This window comes from Telopea speciosissima, chromosome 1 (assembly GCF_018873765.1).
Source record: "Telopea speciosissima isolate NSW1024214 ecotype Mountain lineage chromosome 1, Tspe_v1, whole genome shotgun sequence".
Classification (NCBI taxonomy): domain Eukaryota; kingdom Viridiplantae; phylum Streptophyta; class Magnoliopsida; order Proteales; family Proteaceae; genus Telopea; species Telopea speciosissima.
Window position 1 is genome coordinate 86,094,633 of NC_057916.1, and position 18,501 is coordinate 86,113,133.

An 18,501-nucleotide genomic window follows, 5' to 3' on the forward strand; every position below is an offset into this window, starting at 1 on the left:
TTAGGACTAGAGAAGATAATAATCCAGTGTAGGTGTGCTCCATGAGAGGTTGGGCGAAAAGAGGACAAAAGCAGATTAGCGCATTCGGCGCACATTAGCAAATCATACGGTTCCGTATAACTGTTTAGTCTGTTCAGTTACTCTAAGCACTGTTCCCTGTTAATGATCTGTGCATATTTTCTATTAGTCTAAACCCAAAAGCGATAAACATGAGATGTTGAGTAGGCAATTGAATCATCGACTGATATGACTGAGAAAGGAAAAGCTGGATCTCCGGGAGTCCAGAAACGCCAAAAGGAAAAAAGAGATTTTCTTGTGATTTATTTTCTTCTTCCTCACAAAATAATTTATTTAAAAAAAAAAGGGCAAATGGGGCCAGCCGTCCAGTATTGTACGGCACCCACGTGTCTATGGTCCAATCACAGAGCAACCCACTGGGCCATGTCCATACTCGGCATCTCCCCCATATCGAAAGATTTTGAGCCACCCTGACGGGTGATGACTGACGAGACGAAGCCCATCCATCGTCTTCATCTCTCTCTCCCCTGTCTCGTGTCGTCTCGTCTCTAAAAGGGTAGAGGTAGAATTTTTGAGGGTCAACGAAAAATAGAGCTGCGGGCACCGAGTCATCCGCAGCGGCGAACAAGGGTTATAATAAAAAGCAGATTATAAACGGAAACCAAACTCGAACACACTGAAGCAAGCGGCTGTCCGATTAGGGGTTATTTCGCTCTTTGTTTCTGTGTATGGGGAGGATGGGGAACGGCCGGAAAAGCTACTCCGCTAATCCCAATGATTACCAGCTCCTTGAGGAGGTCGGGCATGGCGCCAGCGCTACCGTTTATAGGACGATCTATATCCCTTCCAACGAACTTGTTGCCGTTAAGTGTCTGGATCTCGATCGTTGCAACAGCAATCTGGTTCGTATCCCAATTTTCTTTTTTTTTTTTTAAATTACGCCAATATATTACGGAAGACTATTTATTTGCCACACTCTAAATTGATTGCTGAGGTTTATAGTAGGAGGGTGTCGATTTTGCTCATTGGTTTATGAATTAATTTTGGAACTGGTATTTGAATTTCACGTCTTGCTCAAGAATGGAATTGGATTGATCATCTTGAGTCTTCCATTGAGCATGTTTTCCAATTCACCCTACGAGTTTGAACCATGATGTGGTTCGACATCATGGAGTGAAGCTTAGTTTTTGGTATTATCTGAAGTAATAGAGAGTTGAATTTCCAAATTTAGATTCAGAGACAAGTAGTGTTATGAACTGATCGTACAAATATACCGTCTCCTTTGTTGCTTTGTTGCTCCAATTCTTTCATGAGCTTATAACGGGGAATTAAGCGGCTGACTCTAACTCTTGATTTGGCTTCCCTATTTAGGTTTTGTTCAGTTTCTGCAAGGTAGCTGATTTTGTTGTTTTGCAGTATATGTCATGCATGCTTACAGAATTTCCACTCTGTTGTATTGACAAATACCGATCCCACTGTCAATCCTCTGCAACTGATGCATGCCATGGAAAATTTGTGTTTCCTTCATTATGTATACTGCATGTTTAAAATTAGGTCAAGCAGTCATGCCTCTTTTCATATTAGAATGAGAAATATGTGGTTGCTTAGTTGTTTGGTGAACGAGGCTCCGTCTTCTACACCCAATGGATGTCTCAGATTGGAGTTTTTTTAGCTTATTGACCATTTGCATTTCCAACTAATGCCACTGAAGTCAAATGCTGTGTGCCGCAGAAGCATATATTTCTGCCATATGGGACTTTGATTCTTTGTACAACTCATTTTGCATGTTAGCATTCTAGGGGAGTTTATGCTGACATGCGGTTGCATGTTTCACTGTTTAACCGAAAATAAACCCCCACAAAGACTAAACTTTATTTTGCAAAACAACTGCTTCATGTGATTGAAACTTTCATGAATAATTGGCAGTTTGGAGTGAAAACTTTAGAAAGTGTCTAGGTTTGAGATGTCAATGTAAGGAATACAAAGTTCACCAAATTTATTGTTTCTATGCACGCTAGATTTATTATGGCTTATGGAGAATCCTCCATGGTTATGTTAGCAGTAGCCAGCATTGGAACGTTGCCTTCGCTTACAACTGCCAATTTATTGTTGTATTTCTTATGGGAGGTTATTTTTCATGGACTAGAAATGAATGAAGTGTTTAGGAGGAAAGAATGGTTCTCTTGGCGCAACGGGTAAGTTGGGCTATTGCAACCTGTTGGTTGCGGGTTCAAAACTTTGAAACAGCCTCTCCTGAGAAGCAGGGGGTAAAGCTGCGTACATTTGCCCCTCTCAGACCCTGCAGTAGTGGGAGCCTCATGCACTGGGATGTTCTTACAAAAGTTGTCACTGATGCTGAAGAAATAAGGGAACTAAATTCTTAATTTTCAACCACATTTGTTGGGCAACTATTGCCACAGAAGGTATTTAGGATCCATTGGTAGCAAAGGATTCTAGTGAATTGGGGAACATTGGCTCTTTTGGAAGAACCTGGGACTGCTGACTGCTTTTGTTGTTATATGAGTGATTAATCTCTATGAAGGCTTTTGAGTAATTGCTGATCTGATAGCCACATAACTGACTCCAACGCATTTCAAGGAAATAATATACGAAGGGGACTTTGTTGGGATAGCTCACAAACTTGCTGTTGTAACTAGTAGTAGTTTGTGGAAATGATTCTAATCAATCATAAATCAAGAGCATTAGTTCTCTTAGAGGGATCGGGAATTGTTGATTGCTTCTTGTGGGGTGTTATCGATGCCAAAAGTGATTACCTTTTATATGGTAATTAGGTGAACAATAAGTCTTAGTATCCCTACATGTTCAATGAGTGACATTCCATTGATAATCCTGGATAGTAAGTTGTGTATCGGTATCATGCTTATGCTTACTGGTTTCTGATTTTATCAGAATTTACAAGGCTCTATTTGGCTGGATGGAGAATGAGGGAAAGCAAAAGGATGCAAAAGAGAGGAGATTCACTTCCCATGGATTGTTTGGTTCGACATCATAACAAAAAAAAAATAATGAAAACCAACCCATTCACCTCTCCAACCAAGGAGAAACTTGCACTTTTTTTCACTTTTATCTCTTTTTTATACAGCCAAGCAGAGCAATAGGAACTTGTCAGCAATAGATTTACTCATAGCAGTAGGAACTTGTCAGCAATAGATATACTGGCTTAGTTAATCAATAGCCGTTCATGAAAACCCATTTCTGATTATCTTCCATTGGTTCTGCTATTAACCAACTAAGTTGTAGGATAAGATGTATGTAGGTAACCTTCTGGATTGATGTACTTTTACCTCATCTTACTCTGTTATAAATAAAACATGGTTGGTGTCTCATAGACACAAGTCATTATTCCCCAAAAATCATCATGGTATCAGAGTGAGGATCCACCTTTGGATCCAAACCCTAATACCACAGTGGAGCCGCCACTGCCGTTCGCCTCCCTCGCCCTCATACTCAGCTCTCTCTTGTCGTCCACTTCTCTCTCTCGCCTCTCTTTTCTGCCTCTTTCTCTCTCTCTCTCTCTTTATTTCTCGCAGCGCCCCTTCTCATCGGGCCACCTTTCATCTCGCAGCCCCCCTTTTATGCTTCTTTGGTGCTCTTCAGCATGGATCTATATGGCTTGAGAGCCTCTGTTTGTGAATCTGTAATCGTTGTGAAGATCAGTCGTTGCTACATGTTCGAAAGATACTTTTTCTCTCTACCTGTGATTTTTCAGGGATCATCAATCATGTCTAACGTTACTACTGCATCAACTAGAACTGACGGAGTGAGTCGTGAGACGTAGTGATTTTCCTTCGTTTCTTGTTTGCTTCATCAAGTTGGATAGGAGCAATTACCTGATATGGTCTTGTTCCTGTTTCCTATCTATTGATTTTCGAGAGTTTGCCGGGTATCTTATAGGTGAAACTGAGAAACCTATTGCTGCTGGTCCATCTCAAAGGAAATGGAGTTCAGATAACTCCCTGGTAATGTCATTTCTTCTTAATTCAATGGTCCCCAATATTGCAAGGGGCTATTTGTTGTTGGATACTGCTGCCAAGATCTAGAAAGCGGCCAAGGATACCTATTCCCAGGTGGGAATGATGCTTAGGTTTATGAGTTGAGGAAGAAAATTCACGAAACCAAGCAGAAGGAGATGACGTTATCCTTCGCTAGTTGTGTTGATACACCTGCCCAAAATGGTGTAGCGGAACGCAAGAGTTGTCACCTGTTGGAAGTGGCTCGTTCCCTAATGTTTGAGATGCATGCTCCTGCTTATTTTTGGAGTGAAGCTGTTTTGACTGCAGCTTACCTCATTAACAGAATGCCCACTCGAGTTTTAGATTTTCGGTGTCCTCTTGCTGGTCTTCTGGGTTCCTCTTCCTTCTTAGTTCCACCAAAGGTTTTTAGTTGCGTTTGTTTTGCCTTTAACGATCACCCTCATGGGAAATTTGATACCAGGGGTCTCAAATGTATCTTTATTGGTTACTCTGCTACACAAAAGGGCTCAAGTTTTATCATCCGCCTTCCCGCTGTGTCTTGGTTATCATGGACGTAATCTTCCATGAGTTTGAAGCATATTTCCCTCTATTGCCACCTCTTCAGGGGGAGAACACTATTTATAGGGAAGAAGTGCCGATGGTTTCTTCTCTTGATGGGCCAATGTTTCAAGATCAAGAGAATGAACCCATGACGCAGGCGGAATGTTCAGATCTGTAATAGAGAGATCAGATCTAGTTTATAGGGAGGTTAGGGATATGATAAAGGGAGAAGACGAGGTTTTAAGATCAGATTCTGATCTTGGATGAAGAGAGAAGAAGAGACGAGAGATGAGAGAGAGTATCGTGAGAGAGAGGAGAAGAGATGAGATTGAGATGGGGAGAGATAGAAGGTGATCAAACGCACCTGCTGATTTCCAATGAAATCCAATATGCAATTTATTCTTCAAATCTTCCTTTCATTGTTTGATTACACGAGTATATAAAGAAAATAAATATGACTCTTGGACTCAAGCATTAATCACCTAGAAGCTATCTCCAATAAAGCATTAAATTACCTAGAAACTAATACCCAGTAAAATTAATTACTTTCACAAACTTTTGAACTCCTACATAAAAATCTTAAAAGACCCAACTTGAAAGCTGAAAAGTCTAGTTAAAGCACCTAGAAAAAAGAAATCAGCTCATTAACTAAGCCTAGGAAAATGAAAAGACACATTGGAATATGAAAAGGCACTTTAAGAAAATTAAACTTAGGTCTGGTGGCTCTTTGGAGTCGACTTAATGGGCCCCACCAGCAATAATATCACAGGGGCTAACCCTCGCCAGGTTAACCCAAGGTTGGGCTTAATTGGGGCTGGTTCTTGGCCCTACGGTTTGGGTCTAGTTTTGATGTGGACCAAAACAGCATGAGGAATCTTCTCATAGACACAAGTCATTTTTCCCCAAAAATCATCATATATGACTCTTGGATTGACTAGGTAATGTTAATTACTTAATTGTTTTACATATCCTGATAGCTCAGATGTGCCAGGCAAGTTATTCTGTGGAGTTTGTTGCTCTTTAATCTTTAGGAAGGCCCTTAGATAATTGGTACTGTGAGAGACCACAATGGCCTTTCTGTTTTTTGGGGGCTTTTTGTGTCAAGGCTCTGACAAGGATGCCTACTTGCTGCAAGAAATGATCTACGTAGATTACTTTGTATTATATGTCTAGGGTGCAGTACTCCACCGCTTTGCCTAGCAGCACGGCACTTGTATTACTCTCCAACAACCCCGTTTTCACAGTTTCATGTGCTTATTTGTTTTTTAACAGGACTCATGCTTCTTCTAGAATAATCTTTTCCAGACATGTAATATGATACCTGAGCCAACTGAACTGTGAAAACGATAATATCCTTTTGATAATCCATTTCTTGGCAGTGTGATAAGCTCTGTGGCACTGTCTTGGTTTCTTGGTGGGCCCCAACTTTGTCTTTCTACACCACCTGATTCTGATTGTTGCCCAGAATCCAGAATCAGAATATCATCCAAACATGACCTTAATGTCCTTTCTCGTGAGGATTTTCTGGGTGACCCAAGTAGCTGGATAAGGCTTCTTTCAGTAGACTCGATTCTGTTCTGTCATCATGAAGATTTAATTCGTAAATGTTACTGATGTAGAACTTTAATGGGAATTGGTTATGAAATTGCAGAAGCTTGGTTTTGGAGGCTAGAATTTGAATAGTGGACTAAAAGAAAATCATCTTTAGGAATTTTATCATAAAGTTTCTGGATTGAAAAGTTCTAGGAAGAAATACTTTCTTACAGAAGACATGATAATCACTCTGCAATGCATGTGAAAATCAAATTAAACTATTAGAAGGCTGTTGGGTTTCTTGTAGTTGATTGTGTGATTGGAGGCAAGATTTTGATATTGTTTATAGGTTAATTAAAATGGAAAATAAAGCTAGGAATAGTTTACCTTAGGGGTACAGACAATGAGCATTCAGCAACAAACAGAACACAAAAAATGAACTAATGGAGAGAGGAGAAGGGAATGAAATCTTGCATACTAAAGCTAGTTTGATTCTGCTGGAGTGACTTGAAGCACCATAGAAAGCAGACTTAATGCCTGTAGGAAGACAATGTTGTTAATTTCAAAGATACCACTGTCTCTATCAAAATAGATTATAGGCTTTTTATAAGACCTTCCATTTTTGAAGTCTTACCCAATTTCTAGCTTGAATCTATAGTCCACTGCACCCACAGCTGAACCCTTGTGGGACCCAACTTGATTGTTAACCAGGGTGAGGAAATGTTCACATTTGAACTCTTATCATGTTGTTTGCATTTTCGTTATTAGGCTTGTAAAGCCATTCAAGTTTCAAAAACTGCATTTTGCTGACGAGATGTCAACAGGTCATATATGATATGAGTAGGTGAGTGGTCATGGCTGTTTCTCAATTAGTCTTATATATGATGTTTTCTTTCTGGTGATTTCTAATTTTATGTTAAAGACTGTGTTTCTTTGTACTTCATAGGAAGACATACGAAAGGAGGCTCAAACTATGTTTTTAATAGATCATCCGAATGTAATAAAGGCATACTGTTCTTTTGTTGTTGAACGAAATCTCTGGGTGGTTATGCCATTCATGGCAGAGGGTTCTTGCCTGCACCTTATGAAGGTAGCATATTCTGATGGATTTGAAGAGTCTGTAATTGCTTCTATCCTTAAAGAAACCCTCAAGGCTTTGGAGTACCTCCATCGACATGGACATATCCATCGTGATGTCAAGGTTGGTTAAAATGCACGGGACATTGTTTTCTTCATTATCTTAACATGTTTAAAAGATGAACTTTTTCAGATATATCACAAGACAGGATAGTTTTGTAACATTTTTCTTTGCAGGCTGGAAATATTCTCCTTGATGGTAATGGTGTGGTGAAACTTGGTGATTTTGGAGTTTCAGCGTGCATGTTTGACAAGGGTGACAGGCAGCGTTCAAGAAATACTTTTGTAGGGACACCATGCTGGTTAGAATTTTTTCCTTTCAGAGAACATTTTGCTTTCTGGTGCTCTATTTTTGATATTATGCTCCATTGTTTTCTTGTCTGATATTGTTACATTTGCTGGATTCCAACACATTGTTTATTTTGCAGGATGGCTCCCGAGGTTTTGCAGCCAGGAAGTGGATATGATTTCAAGTGAGTACTTTCCCATTTACATAGCCATAGGATGACCTCTAATACTTACTTGTGCCTTAGCTTCCTACGCATAGAAAGCTACGTAGCTCATCAAGCGAACCCCTTCACTCTTGATTTTTTTAAAGTCATTGTAAAACATCAATTTGTTACTTTGTCTAATTATTTAATATTTTTCTTTGTTAAAAATACATGTACATAGATAAAAATGAGTCATATTTGATTCTGTCAAGTTACGTAGCGAATGCCTCCACTCTTGATTTCTTTAAAGTCATTGTAAAAAATCAATTTGTTACTTTGTTAAAAATACATAAAAAAACAGGAGTCATCTTGATTCTATCAAGTTCCTTACTTCCATGGTCTTTGTACTCAGTTCTCTTTTTGGGTTGCCCAGCAAAAAACTTCTGCCTTTTTTTCCCTTCCAATTTTGTCCCCTTATCGGGTTTACATAACTCAACACTCTCCCTCAAGTTGGTGCATAGATATCGCACATGCCCAACTTGACTAAACAAGGATGAAACAACTTCCCACTTAGCCCTTTGGTGAAGACATCAGCAAGTTGATCACCGGACTTCACAGAAGGTATACAAATCTGCCAAAAATCTAACTTCTCCTTGATGAAGTGTCTGTCAATCTCCACATGTTTGGTACGGTCATGCTACACTGGATTGTGGGCAATGCTGATCGTTGCTTTGTTGTCACAGTACAACATCATTGGAAGATGAATAGAACCACTAATATCTTGGAGTAAACTCTGAAGCCACAATAACTCACATATGCCCTGGGCCATAGCATGGAATTCAGCTTCAGTACTGGATCTCGCCACAACATTTTATTTTTTACTTTGCTACAGGACAAGATTACTTCCTACAAAAGTACAATAACCTGAAGTGGATTTCCTGTTAGGATTACCACCCCAATCTGCATCTGTGTAAGCCTCTATGCAAAGATGATCATGCGGGGACAGGAGAATCCCTTTTTCCTTGAGCTGACTTCAAGTAATGGAGAATATGAAGGACAACAGCCATATGAGTGGAGTAGGGATCATGCATAAACTAATTGACCAAGCTTACTGCAAATGCAATGTCTGGTCTAGTATGGGAGAGATAAATTAATTTTCCTACCAACCGTTGATATTGACCCTTATCAACTGGATCACCATCCTTCTCTTGTAGATGAGTAGTAGCTTCCAAAGGAGTGTCACACGGATGACATCCTAACAAACCAATCTCTGAGAGTAAGTCTAGAACATACTTCATTTGGGAGAGAAAAAAGCCTTTGGGAGAACGAGCAACTTCAATCCCAAGGAAGTACCTGAGCTGTCCTAGATCTTTTATTTCAAATTCTCGTCCCAAGAAAGTCTTCAAGTGAGAAGCTTCATCTGCATCATTTCCAGTCACAACTATGTCATCGACATAGACTATAAGAACAGTGACCTTATCTCCATTTCGCTTGATGAACAAAGTGTAATCAACGTTACTCTGTTTGTATCCATCAAAGATCATTGCTTTATGGAACCTGCCAAACCAAGCCCGAGGAGATTGCTTCAGCCCATATAATGCCCGCTTTAACTTGCAAACCTTCCCATGAGTCTTGTCACTAGAAAAACCTGGAGGAACCTCCATATAAATGTCTTCCAGCTCTCCATGAAGGAATGCATTCTTTACGTGCAATTGCTACAAATCCCAGCCTAAATTGATAACATATGACAGCAAAACCTAAACAGTGTTCTACTTTGCAGCTGGGGCAAACGTCTCCTGATAGTCGATCCCATTCGGTTGATGAGGTAGGCAACGGTAAGTATAGCATCACTCCAATATTGAGAAGGAACTTGCCGTGCAAACATAATGGCCCGAGCCACTTCTAGAAGATGCCTATTTTTCCTTTCAGCCATTCCATTCTGGGCCGGAGTGTCAACATAGCTGGTCTGATGAACAATGTTGTTTTCAGCCAAATAATTTTGGAACCTCCATGTATTCTCTGGCATTATGACTATGCATAATTTTTAAGGTGGCATTGAATTGGGTCTGAACCATACGATGAAAAAGCTGAAAACAGGTAAAAATCTCACTCTTGTGTTGCATCATGTACACCCAGGTAGTACGAGTATAGCAATCTATAAAGGAGACAAACCATCTATGACTAGAAATAGCAGCATGACGGGGCAGGGCCCCACACATCAGTATGAACTAAAGCAAAGGGAGAAACACTTCTTTTATTTAATGGCAAATAACTGGAACAAGTCTGTTTGGTCAAAACACAGGCCTCTCATAAAAACTCATCCGTTTGACAATCTTTAACTAAGTGGGGAAACAAAAAAGCTAAAGTTCTAAGTGGAGGGTGACCAAGCCGACAATGCCATAAATGGAGATCAGGAGAAGTGGTTCAATGTAACTGATGAGCCGAAGATAAAGCAGATAGAGGAGAAGGCTGACCCATGTCGTGTAAGTAGAGACCATGTACCTTACCACTCCCAATCGTGTGCCCTTTCACCAAATCCTGTATGACACAACGAGAGGGAAAGAAAGTTATTTTGCAGTTCAAATCTTTGGTTAGACTACTAATGGAAAGAAGATTAGTAGAAAAGGAGGGAACATGCAAAACAGAATTTAATGTAAGGGTAGGAGAGCAGCGAATGGAACCCTTTCCAATAATAGGAGAAAGGGAATCATTAGCCACTCGAACATTATCTTTTCCAGAAGAGGGAGAATATTGGTGAAACACATGGGAGGATCCAGTCATGTGATCAGTAGCACCGGAGTCCATAATCCAAGGACTGGAGACAGCCGATGCGCAATGACTACTGACTGGAATACCTGAGGCAAAGTGAGAATAAGGAGGGGCAGCAGGTGCAGGAGCCATAGTAGGTGCAGTGGAAGAGGCCTATAGTATGCGACGGAAAGCCAGGAGTTCATCCTGAGTAAGCCCAATGTTGGTAGAAGGGGCAGCAGCAGCAGGAGATTCAGTAAGATTGGCCTTGGGTTTGGACTTCCCATGACCCCGTTTTGCCTCAAAGTCAGCAGGCTTCCCATGTAACTTCCAACATTGAGCCTTAGTGTGATAAGGTTTGTTGCAGTGTTCACAATTGACAGGCTCTTTGGAGGCAGCAATACCACTATCAGTAATGGTAATAGAAGTAGGCTGGAATTAGCTTGTAAGGCGGAGTGATCAACAGTAGAAGAATGAAACATAGCAGCCCGGCGAGTCTCCTCCGTATGAACCAAGGCAAGGACTGCTCTAGGGTAGGAAATGGAAACCGGCTGAGAATTTGTACTTAAATAGGGTCATATTCCACATTCAGACCTGCCAAGAAGTCATATACACGGATTTTGTTGACGTGTGTGCGATAGGCAGCAATATCAGTAGCAATAATGGCTGAAAGTCGTAGTAATGATCCAGTTGCTGCCACAAGCTTTTAAGGCAGCATAGTACTTGGATACGGACAGCTCCTTCTGAGTGGTGTCATGAACTTTCTTTCGAATCTCATACACCTGAGCATCAGTCCCATCACACCATAAGTCTCTTTGGTAGCACTCCAGATTTGATGGGCTGTTTCCAGGAGTAAATAGTTGTCGGATATATCTGGTTGCATAGAGTGGATTAAATAAGACATGACCATAGCATCATGAGACAGCATAGTACTTGGATATGGACAGCTCCTTCTGAGTGGTGTCATGAACTTTCTTGCGAATCTCATACACCTGAGCATCATTTCCAACACACCCATAAGTCTTGGTAGCACTCCAGATTTGATGGGCTGTTTCCAGGAGTAAATAGTTGCCGGATAGATCTGGTTGCATAGAGTGGATTAAATAAGACATGACCATAGCATCATGAGACAGCCACCTTTCTTGCAGAGAACCAGGGTCAGCCGGCATGGGAGGTAGTCCCAAGAATATGGCCAGTAAGCCCACGACCAGCAATGGTCAAATATGTAGACCTAGACCACATGAGATAATTGGTTCCATCAAGATTGATAGGAGCAGCAAAGGGAAGAAAATCAGTCTGGGGCTGTCCATCAATCCCAGAAGTTGCAGAAGAAGAATCTGAGCCTGTCATTGGGGCAGCCAATCAATGAGTTGAAGAAGCAAGTAACCGATGCAGCCAGCCAGGAAGAACCAAAACCCTGGAATTGATATTGGGAGAAATCGATCCCAAGAAAAGAAGAGCAGAATTTTTGCGAAAAAATCAGAAGTTGTGGCTGAATATGAGTTTGAGTGACCCTCTTGGTGGTAGAAACTTCTCTGAAAAAATCAGCAGCAGCAACCAGCCTTAACACAAAAATCGATATGTGTCAGGGTTTTGTAAAACCCTGAAAGTAGAGATCGATTGGGGTTAGGGGTCTTCAAAAAAACTTGTAGAGGTTGGATAGATGCTGGTCAAGGTTGCAGATGAAGCCCCAACAATGGAAAATCAGCCTTCAACAGGGATAGAGGCCTGATCTTCAAAAAATATGGAGAACTTCAATATCGCAGAGATAGTTCCCAGCAGCTATAGAGCAGAAATCAGGTCATGAAAAAAAAAAGGTAGGTTTGAGGGCAGCAGCTAGATGATATGATCACCTCATTAGTGCTGCCCTAAGGTGAAGAAGGGGAACCAAGAAGAAAGGAGAGAAAGGAGATCGAGGGAAGAAAAATCGATGGGAGGGTGGTGGGTTTTGAAAACCTAGATCAGAGAAAAGTTTGGCTCTGATGTCATGTTAACAAAACAGGATTTTATGAATGGCTTAAGTGATGAATGTGATCACTAAGCAGCTTTATTTATAACATTCAATTAGAGAGGCAGAATTACATAAAGGTCCCTACATAGCCGACTATATAAGCTATGGGGAAAAACAGAACAAAAAGACTAAAACACCCTTATCGGGTTTACATAACTGAACATTGTGTTTCAGTCAGATGAACCTATAGACTATAGTTCCATATGAATTGGATGATTTGAGAGATTAAGTCCCCAGCCATTGAACCTATACTTCCATTCAACTGAATAAGATATCTATCTTCTTGTGGCTGATGTCTTTAATGCTATGCTTGGTTGCAAAAAAAGTGAAGGAAAAGATAATAGGAAAAGGAGAAAGAGATAAGAAACATAAGATTCTCTGCCATTTGGATGCATGGAGAAGTTTAGGAAGATAATAACATAGAAAGGAAACAAAAAACTACTATTGCTCCACCCCACCCCCCCCCCCCCCCCCCCCAAAAAAAAGTAAAAAATAAAATAAATAAGTAAAGAAAAAAATGAAAGTTACGTTTGAAAAAATCCATAGGATTAAGAGAGGTCTAACAGACCACCTAACTTGGTTATTTGAACCATTCATCCAGTTGGTTGGACCATTAACCACCTGGACTATGCTTATTACGTATATTTTATGCAGGTGTTAAAGAAATGATATAATATGTTGATAGTGAGAAACTGTTTGACTAACTCCAGCCTAGAAAAGTGAGACTAGTATATGAAAAATCCTGCCTCAATTAATGCAACTTTTCCCCCTCATTTGTTTATTAGAAATAAAATGAGAACAAAAGGTAATAAAAAGCACGGAGTTTGTTTTCTAAAAATAGTCTTGAACTCTTGACAAACAGTATTCAAGAAAATAAAAGAGAAAAATGCAGGCTGGGTGGCTCCAAAAGGTTTCAAAAGGTGCAAAATTTTGAAGTGTGCGATAAAGCTTCAAAAGGTTTAAAAAAGAATGCTAAATTTTGAAACATAATTTCAAAGGGCTAGTAATGTAGAACTGAATTTGAAAATTCAAAACAGTGCCAATAAACAAGATCTTTTAATAAAAAAGTAATTCAGATTAGTGAGATAATAGATAGCACAAGATCAGATCAGATTGTTAGAACTTAGAATAGGCTAAAACTCAAATCGACTTTGGTAATAGGGGATTGTAACACTTGCTGAAAATCTGAGATCAATCGGATGGTTGGATCAGAAAATATGAACCAATCCTAGTTAGACCAGGACAGGGGCAATGCAGTAATTTTGGGGATCAGAACTGGAGTCAGAATTAGGGTTCAGTTTGTCAACTGATTCTGTTTATGTATCAGAATTTAATTATATAACAAGTCATATACAGTAGCTCGGTAAATCGTAAAACAGTAGCTAGAATGGGGTAGGGACAGAATAGGAAATCTAAAATATTTCCAGATCGACAGGTCAGACCCTGTCAATTTTGAATCAAATTCCTTTGTGGGACTGAATAACATTTAAGTCAAAATATGATATGACTCTAGGATTTTTCTACCATATCGTATTTGCAAGGCTAAAACTATCAGATACATATTCAGAACTTACTTGTTAATGGCAGAGCAAGAGATGAAATAACCAGCAAATCCAATATTAGAACAGTAGTTTCAGAATATGAGCAATAGAACAATCCACTCGGGCTTCACACCGCAAGGTGTTTGATTGGATCAAACACCAATCTACCTTGATCACATACAAGGGTTTTTTTTCTTTTTATCAAACCCAAGAGGTCTTCAATGGAGAAAAAGAGCAGCAAACACTTTTCATTAATCAAAATTTTCGTACAATGCTAGCCTCCCTCATAAACTTATATATAAGACTCAAAAATAGACTTCTACACTAAAAAGGAAAGGCCTAACCCCATCCTTAACTAATAAGGTTACCTAAACTGACTCAAAACAGGATTGGACTTGTAGAATCCTAATCCAGCCTAACTAAACACTTAATGACAACTAAAATAGAGTAATAAAGACACTTAAGTAACTAATCCCGTATGCCTAGCATATAGTCATACCCATATTATAGACCCATTAAAGTGGCCCATTACAATGAAAATCCATTGGACTAAAGGCCCAACACATATTTAACCCAACCCTAGGCTTATTTCTTATAAAATAAGACCATTTGGGTGATTTAACTGAATCAGCTGATTGTTTCATTTTGGACATTGCTGGGTCATCCAGCATTGCTCCTTCATTTGTTTTGATATTGAACCCCCGTACTTCACAAGATGCTGATATGTCTATTTATGTAGTGTAGCTAAGCTCTTCGGTAGGGGCCAATCCTTAGAGCAATGGTAAAAGGTTCGGGCTGTTGGGGCATATTCCTAGGTTCGAGTCTTGATGGCGGCCACTTTGCGCATAAAAATGACAAATGTTAGGACCAAGGTTCTAAAACTCGGGTTTCGACTAGCCAGAAACTGAGTTCGTCTAGGTTTCGACCATATCTCAGTCAAAATCTGGGACTTTCTCTAGGCTAACTCAGACCTTGGTTTCGAGGCAGAGAAGTTGTATTTTTGCCCTGATTCTTGTTTTGCTACCTATTTTTTACATTTTAAACCCAATCCACGCATTAGTTTCACATAGAGAACACTAAAAATAATACTTGTGGTTTTGATCCAAGTTTGATACTGTATATTGTTCTTGGACATGATATCGAATAACATTTGACCGGAACATAACTCCTTCAATATAAATCAGATTTAAGCAATCTTGGATTTGTTTGGAAGCTTTGTTGCAAAGCTTCCAAACAAATCCAGGATTGCTTAAATCTGATTTATATTGAAGGAGTTATGTACCGGTCAAAGTTAATTTGGTATGCACAAATGTTGTCAAAATCGTTCTGAATGAAAATATTTTTTTGGACATCAAAACAAATGAATATTTTACCGCACTTTTGGTTTTTAGCAATGTTTTACCATATTAAGATTTATGGAATTTTTAGATTTGAGAACAACCCTAGCTTTAGAAAGTTGAAAATTGCACCTACCGTCGAAAATCCAGTTTTTGTTCTTGAACGGGGGGGTTGACTTTTTTTTCCTTTTGGAATTTTATTTTTTAACTATTTTTTATTGGATACAAATAGGGGGGTTTTGCTTATTTATGAATAATATCTTAAGTAAATGAAATACAAATACAAAAACATTTACTTAAATGCTATTAGGCATAAATAAGTGTTTGTCTTGGTTTCTGGCATAAATACTTGTCTGTCCTAGTTTCAAGTCATATTTCCCCAAGTTTCGATGGGCATAAGTGTCGAAACTACCGAAAAATGGTCGAAACCAGTTGAAACTAGTCGAAACCATGGACTTTATAAATTCCCCCTTCAACTCGTCTCGGAAACCTGCGAAACCGAGTTAACTCGGGGGTTTCGACAGGTTTCGGTCGAGTTCTTCTTCCATGGTTAGGACTGACTCCAAAGTCACCCTTTCCAGGACCCCGCATAAGTGGGGCTAGCACTGAGTAATGGGCTTTTAGCTAAGCTCTTGGGTCTCTAATTTTTTTTTGCTCTTTTGTTTGTTTCAGTTTTTGGATGTACTTAAATCTTGATTCCTCTACCTTGTTTATCCCTATCTTGGTCAATTTAATTTTTTCTTAACATCTGAACTTATGGTATCGGAGGTCTATATGATTAGCCATATTTTCATACAATAGTTTTTAATAAACAACTTTAAGCTTCTTCCGAAAAGAGGGAAGGAACTTTATTTGATGACATTTTAACTTTCATTTGTGGTTGAGCACTTCAATATAAGTCCGATAAGTGAATCAAAATTTCTGTATAACAACCAGTGTATTCAAATATATCTTTTTTCTTTTTTGAGGGGGGGTGGGGACACCCGGTTGACTTTTTATCTTTTGCTTGCAGAGCTGACATATGGTCATTTGGAATAACAGCCTTGGAGTTGGCTCATGGTCATGCTCCCTTTTCAAAGTACCCTCCTATGAAGGTATTTTCTGAAATTGGGGAATTGATATTCTAATCAAGATTGGAAGATTTGATGGAAATTAAGGAAACCTATTATTTTACTCTCTTTCCCTGTAGGTTCTCCTGATGACCATCCAGAATGCTCCTCCTGGACTTGATTACGACCGAGACAAAAAGTTTTCCAAGGTATGGTGATCATTTGGGCTGGTGAAAGATTGGTGGTTGACTATATCTATGTTATAGATAAACCTTTCCATTTTCTGTTTCATGATTTCTTCTTTGTTTTCATTCATGGCATGCATTAGGATTTAGAACATCGAGTTTGGACCCTATGTGATATACAGCTTTCTTGGGATAAGGCTGTGTTTGTTGTTGTTTTTTTTGTTATATACAACTTTCTTGCTAGTTTTTGAAGAGTTAATTTTATCCTAATATCTAATTAAGGGATTTCCAGTTGTGATCAGTCCTTTAAAGAAATGGTTGCCATGTGCCTGGTGAAAGACCAAACAAGAAGGCCAACAGCAGAAAAGTTATTGAAACACTCCTTTTTCAAGAATGCTAAGCCTCCAGAGCTTTCTGTTAAGAGCCTCTTAACTGGCTTGCCACCACTTTGGGAACGTGTAAAAACCCTCCAGGCAAGCGACCTTGGTTGATGCAACGTAGAGGTCATTCTTTGTTCTGTCTTGAACTTGAGCCTAATGAATTCGTGGCGTTGCAGCTTAAGGATGCTGCACAACTAGCTCTCAAGAAAATGCCTTCAGCAGAGCAAGAAGCACTGTCACAGGTTAGAAAAGCTTCCGTGATGTCTTAAATTTGTGTTACTATTTTGGTGGTTTTCTTTCCCTGTTTGATTTTGTTGCTCATTTTTTTCCTGAATGCAACACTTGAATGCCTGTTCTGGGTTTTGCTATGATGTAATTTAGAAACTGAAGCACTGAAAAAAGACTTCTGACATGGCTGAAATTTATGATATTACTTAATTTATATTTGCACTATTGCTAGTTTAAGTCAGGCTAGTCTTTTACTCCTATTCCTTGGACACTGTCCATATTTTTTGGATTTTTAAGTGTTCCAAAATGATAGTCCACCTCAGGCATTTAATATTGTTGTTTTGGTTGCTTTTCTGTTTTACCATTTGACACACTACTCCAAGTAGTTTTACTTCCCATGCTGTAAATGAAGGTCAACTTGATATTTATGTTGTGGATGGAGGATGAACTAGGAAAATAAATTAAGAAAAGTTGGAAATTGGAGCATTAATTACCATTGATGCAGATCTGGTAGACGGACCTGCTGGTGGTGGGTTTCAACACTAAAACTATGATCAAAACTGTTTATTTGAACAGTATTGGAGGAGGGATTTTTTTGCAGGATCTTTGTAGAACAGTAGCTGCTGTTACAGAGAAGATCAGACAACAGGATGGTCTGTTTACAGTACCTGCGATAGTCCAACATAGAAGAGGAAGAATATGTATCACAATGTGGGAGAGTAGATAATGCAAAAGTCAACCTCGAACCAGGGAAACCAGTGGGAGATTGATTGCAGCCAGGATCAACACAATAAGGATGAATAACTAAAACTTTTATTGTTTTTTTTTTTTCTTCCTGTTTACATATGAAAGAAGAACATAAAAAAAGGATATGAAGAAGAAGAAGGGGATATAGATGGATGGAGGAGGGATAGGGATAGGAGGGGGTAGGCTATCTCAGCCTGGGGTCTCTCACCGACAGCTATCTCAGCTGTTGAACACAAGTCTTCTCATACCAAACACTTGCAAGCAAGCAATAGAAATTCCATTAATCAAATCTTAATTCAATTACAACTGATGGGACCCATTTATTGCTTGGCCTAAGCTTCACAAAATAGAAACCAAACGAAAATAGAAACTAAATCTAACTAAAAGGAAACAAAGGACTGAAATAGAAACTTAAGAAATAGAGACTTCTAAATATAAGCTAAGCCTACTTTCTAAATCTAAAATTAGAAACTAGTACTAACTTGATAAAACTGAATTTAGAAACTAATAAGGCTTTATAGAATCCAGCCTTCTAAACAAACATGAATACTAAAAAAAAAAAGAAACAAAATTAGAAACTACTAGATACATAGACTAATAACTAAGAAACTATTACCAAAA

At 39.1% G+C, this 18,501-nt stretch overlaps 1 protein-coding gene across 2 annotated transcripts in view; it reads left to right on the forward strand.

The window, feature by feature from the left end:
• The first annotated feature begins 570 nt into the window (after nucleotides 1–570).
• Nucleotides 571–18,501, forward strand: part of LOC122639609 (serine/threonine-protein kinase BLUS1-like) — a 43,422-nt gene continuing 25,491 nt past the window's right edge. For both annotated transcript variants that reach the window (XM_043832487.1, XM_043832493.1), the window contains exons 1-8: nucleotides 571–920; nucleotides 7,033–7,287; nucleotides 7,401–7,525; nucleotides 7,652–7,696; nucleotides 16,304–16,385; nucleotides 16,481–16,549; nucleotides 16,828–16,998; nucleotides 17,082–17,147. In XM_043832487.1, coding sequence (XP_043688422.1) covers nucleotides 747–920; nucleotides 7,033–7,287; nucleotides 7,401–7,525; nucleotides 7,652–7,696; nucleotides 16,304–16,385; nucleotides 16,481–16,549; nucleotides 16,828–16,998; nucleotides 17,082–17,147 — 987 coding nt within the window. In that variant the 5' untranslated portion in view covers nucleotides 571–746. The remainder of the gene's footprint in view (nucleotides 921–7,032; nucleotides 7,288–7,400; nucleotides 7,526–7,651; nucleotides 7,697–16,303; nucleotides 16,386–16,480; nucleotides 16,550–16,827; nucleotides 16,999–17,081; nucleotides 17,148–18,501) is intronic.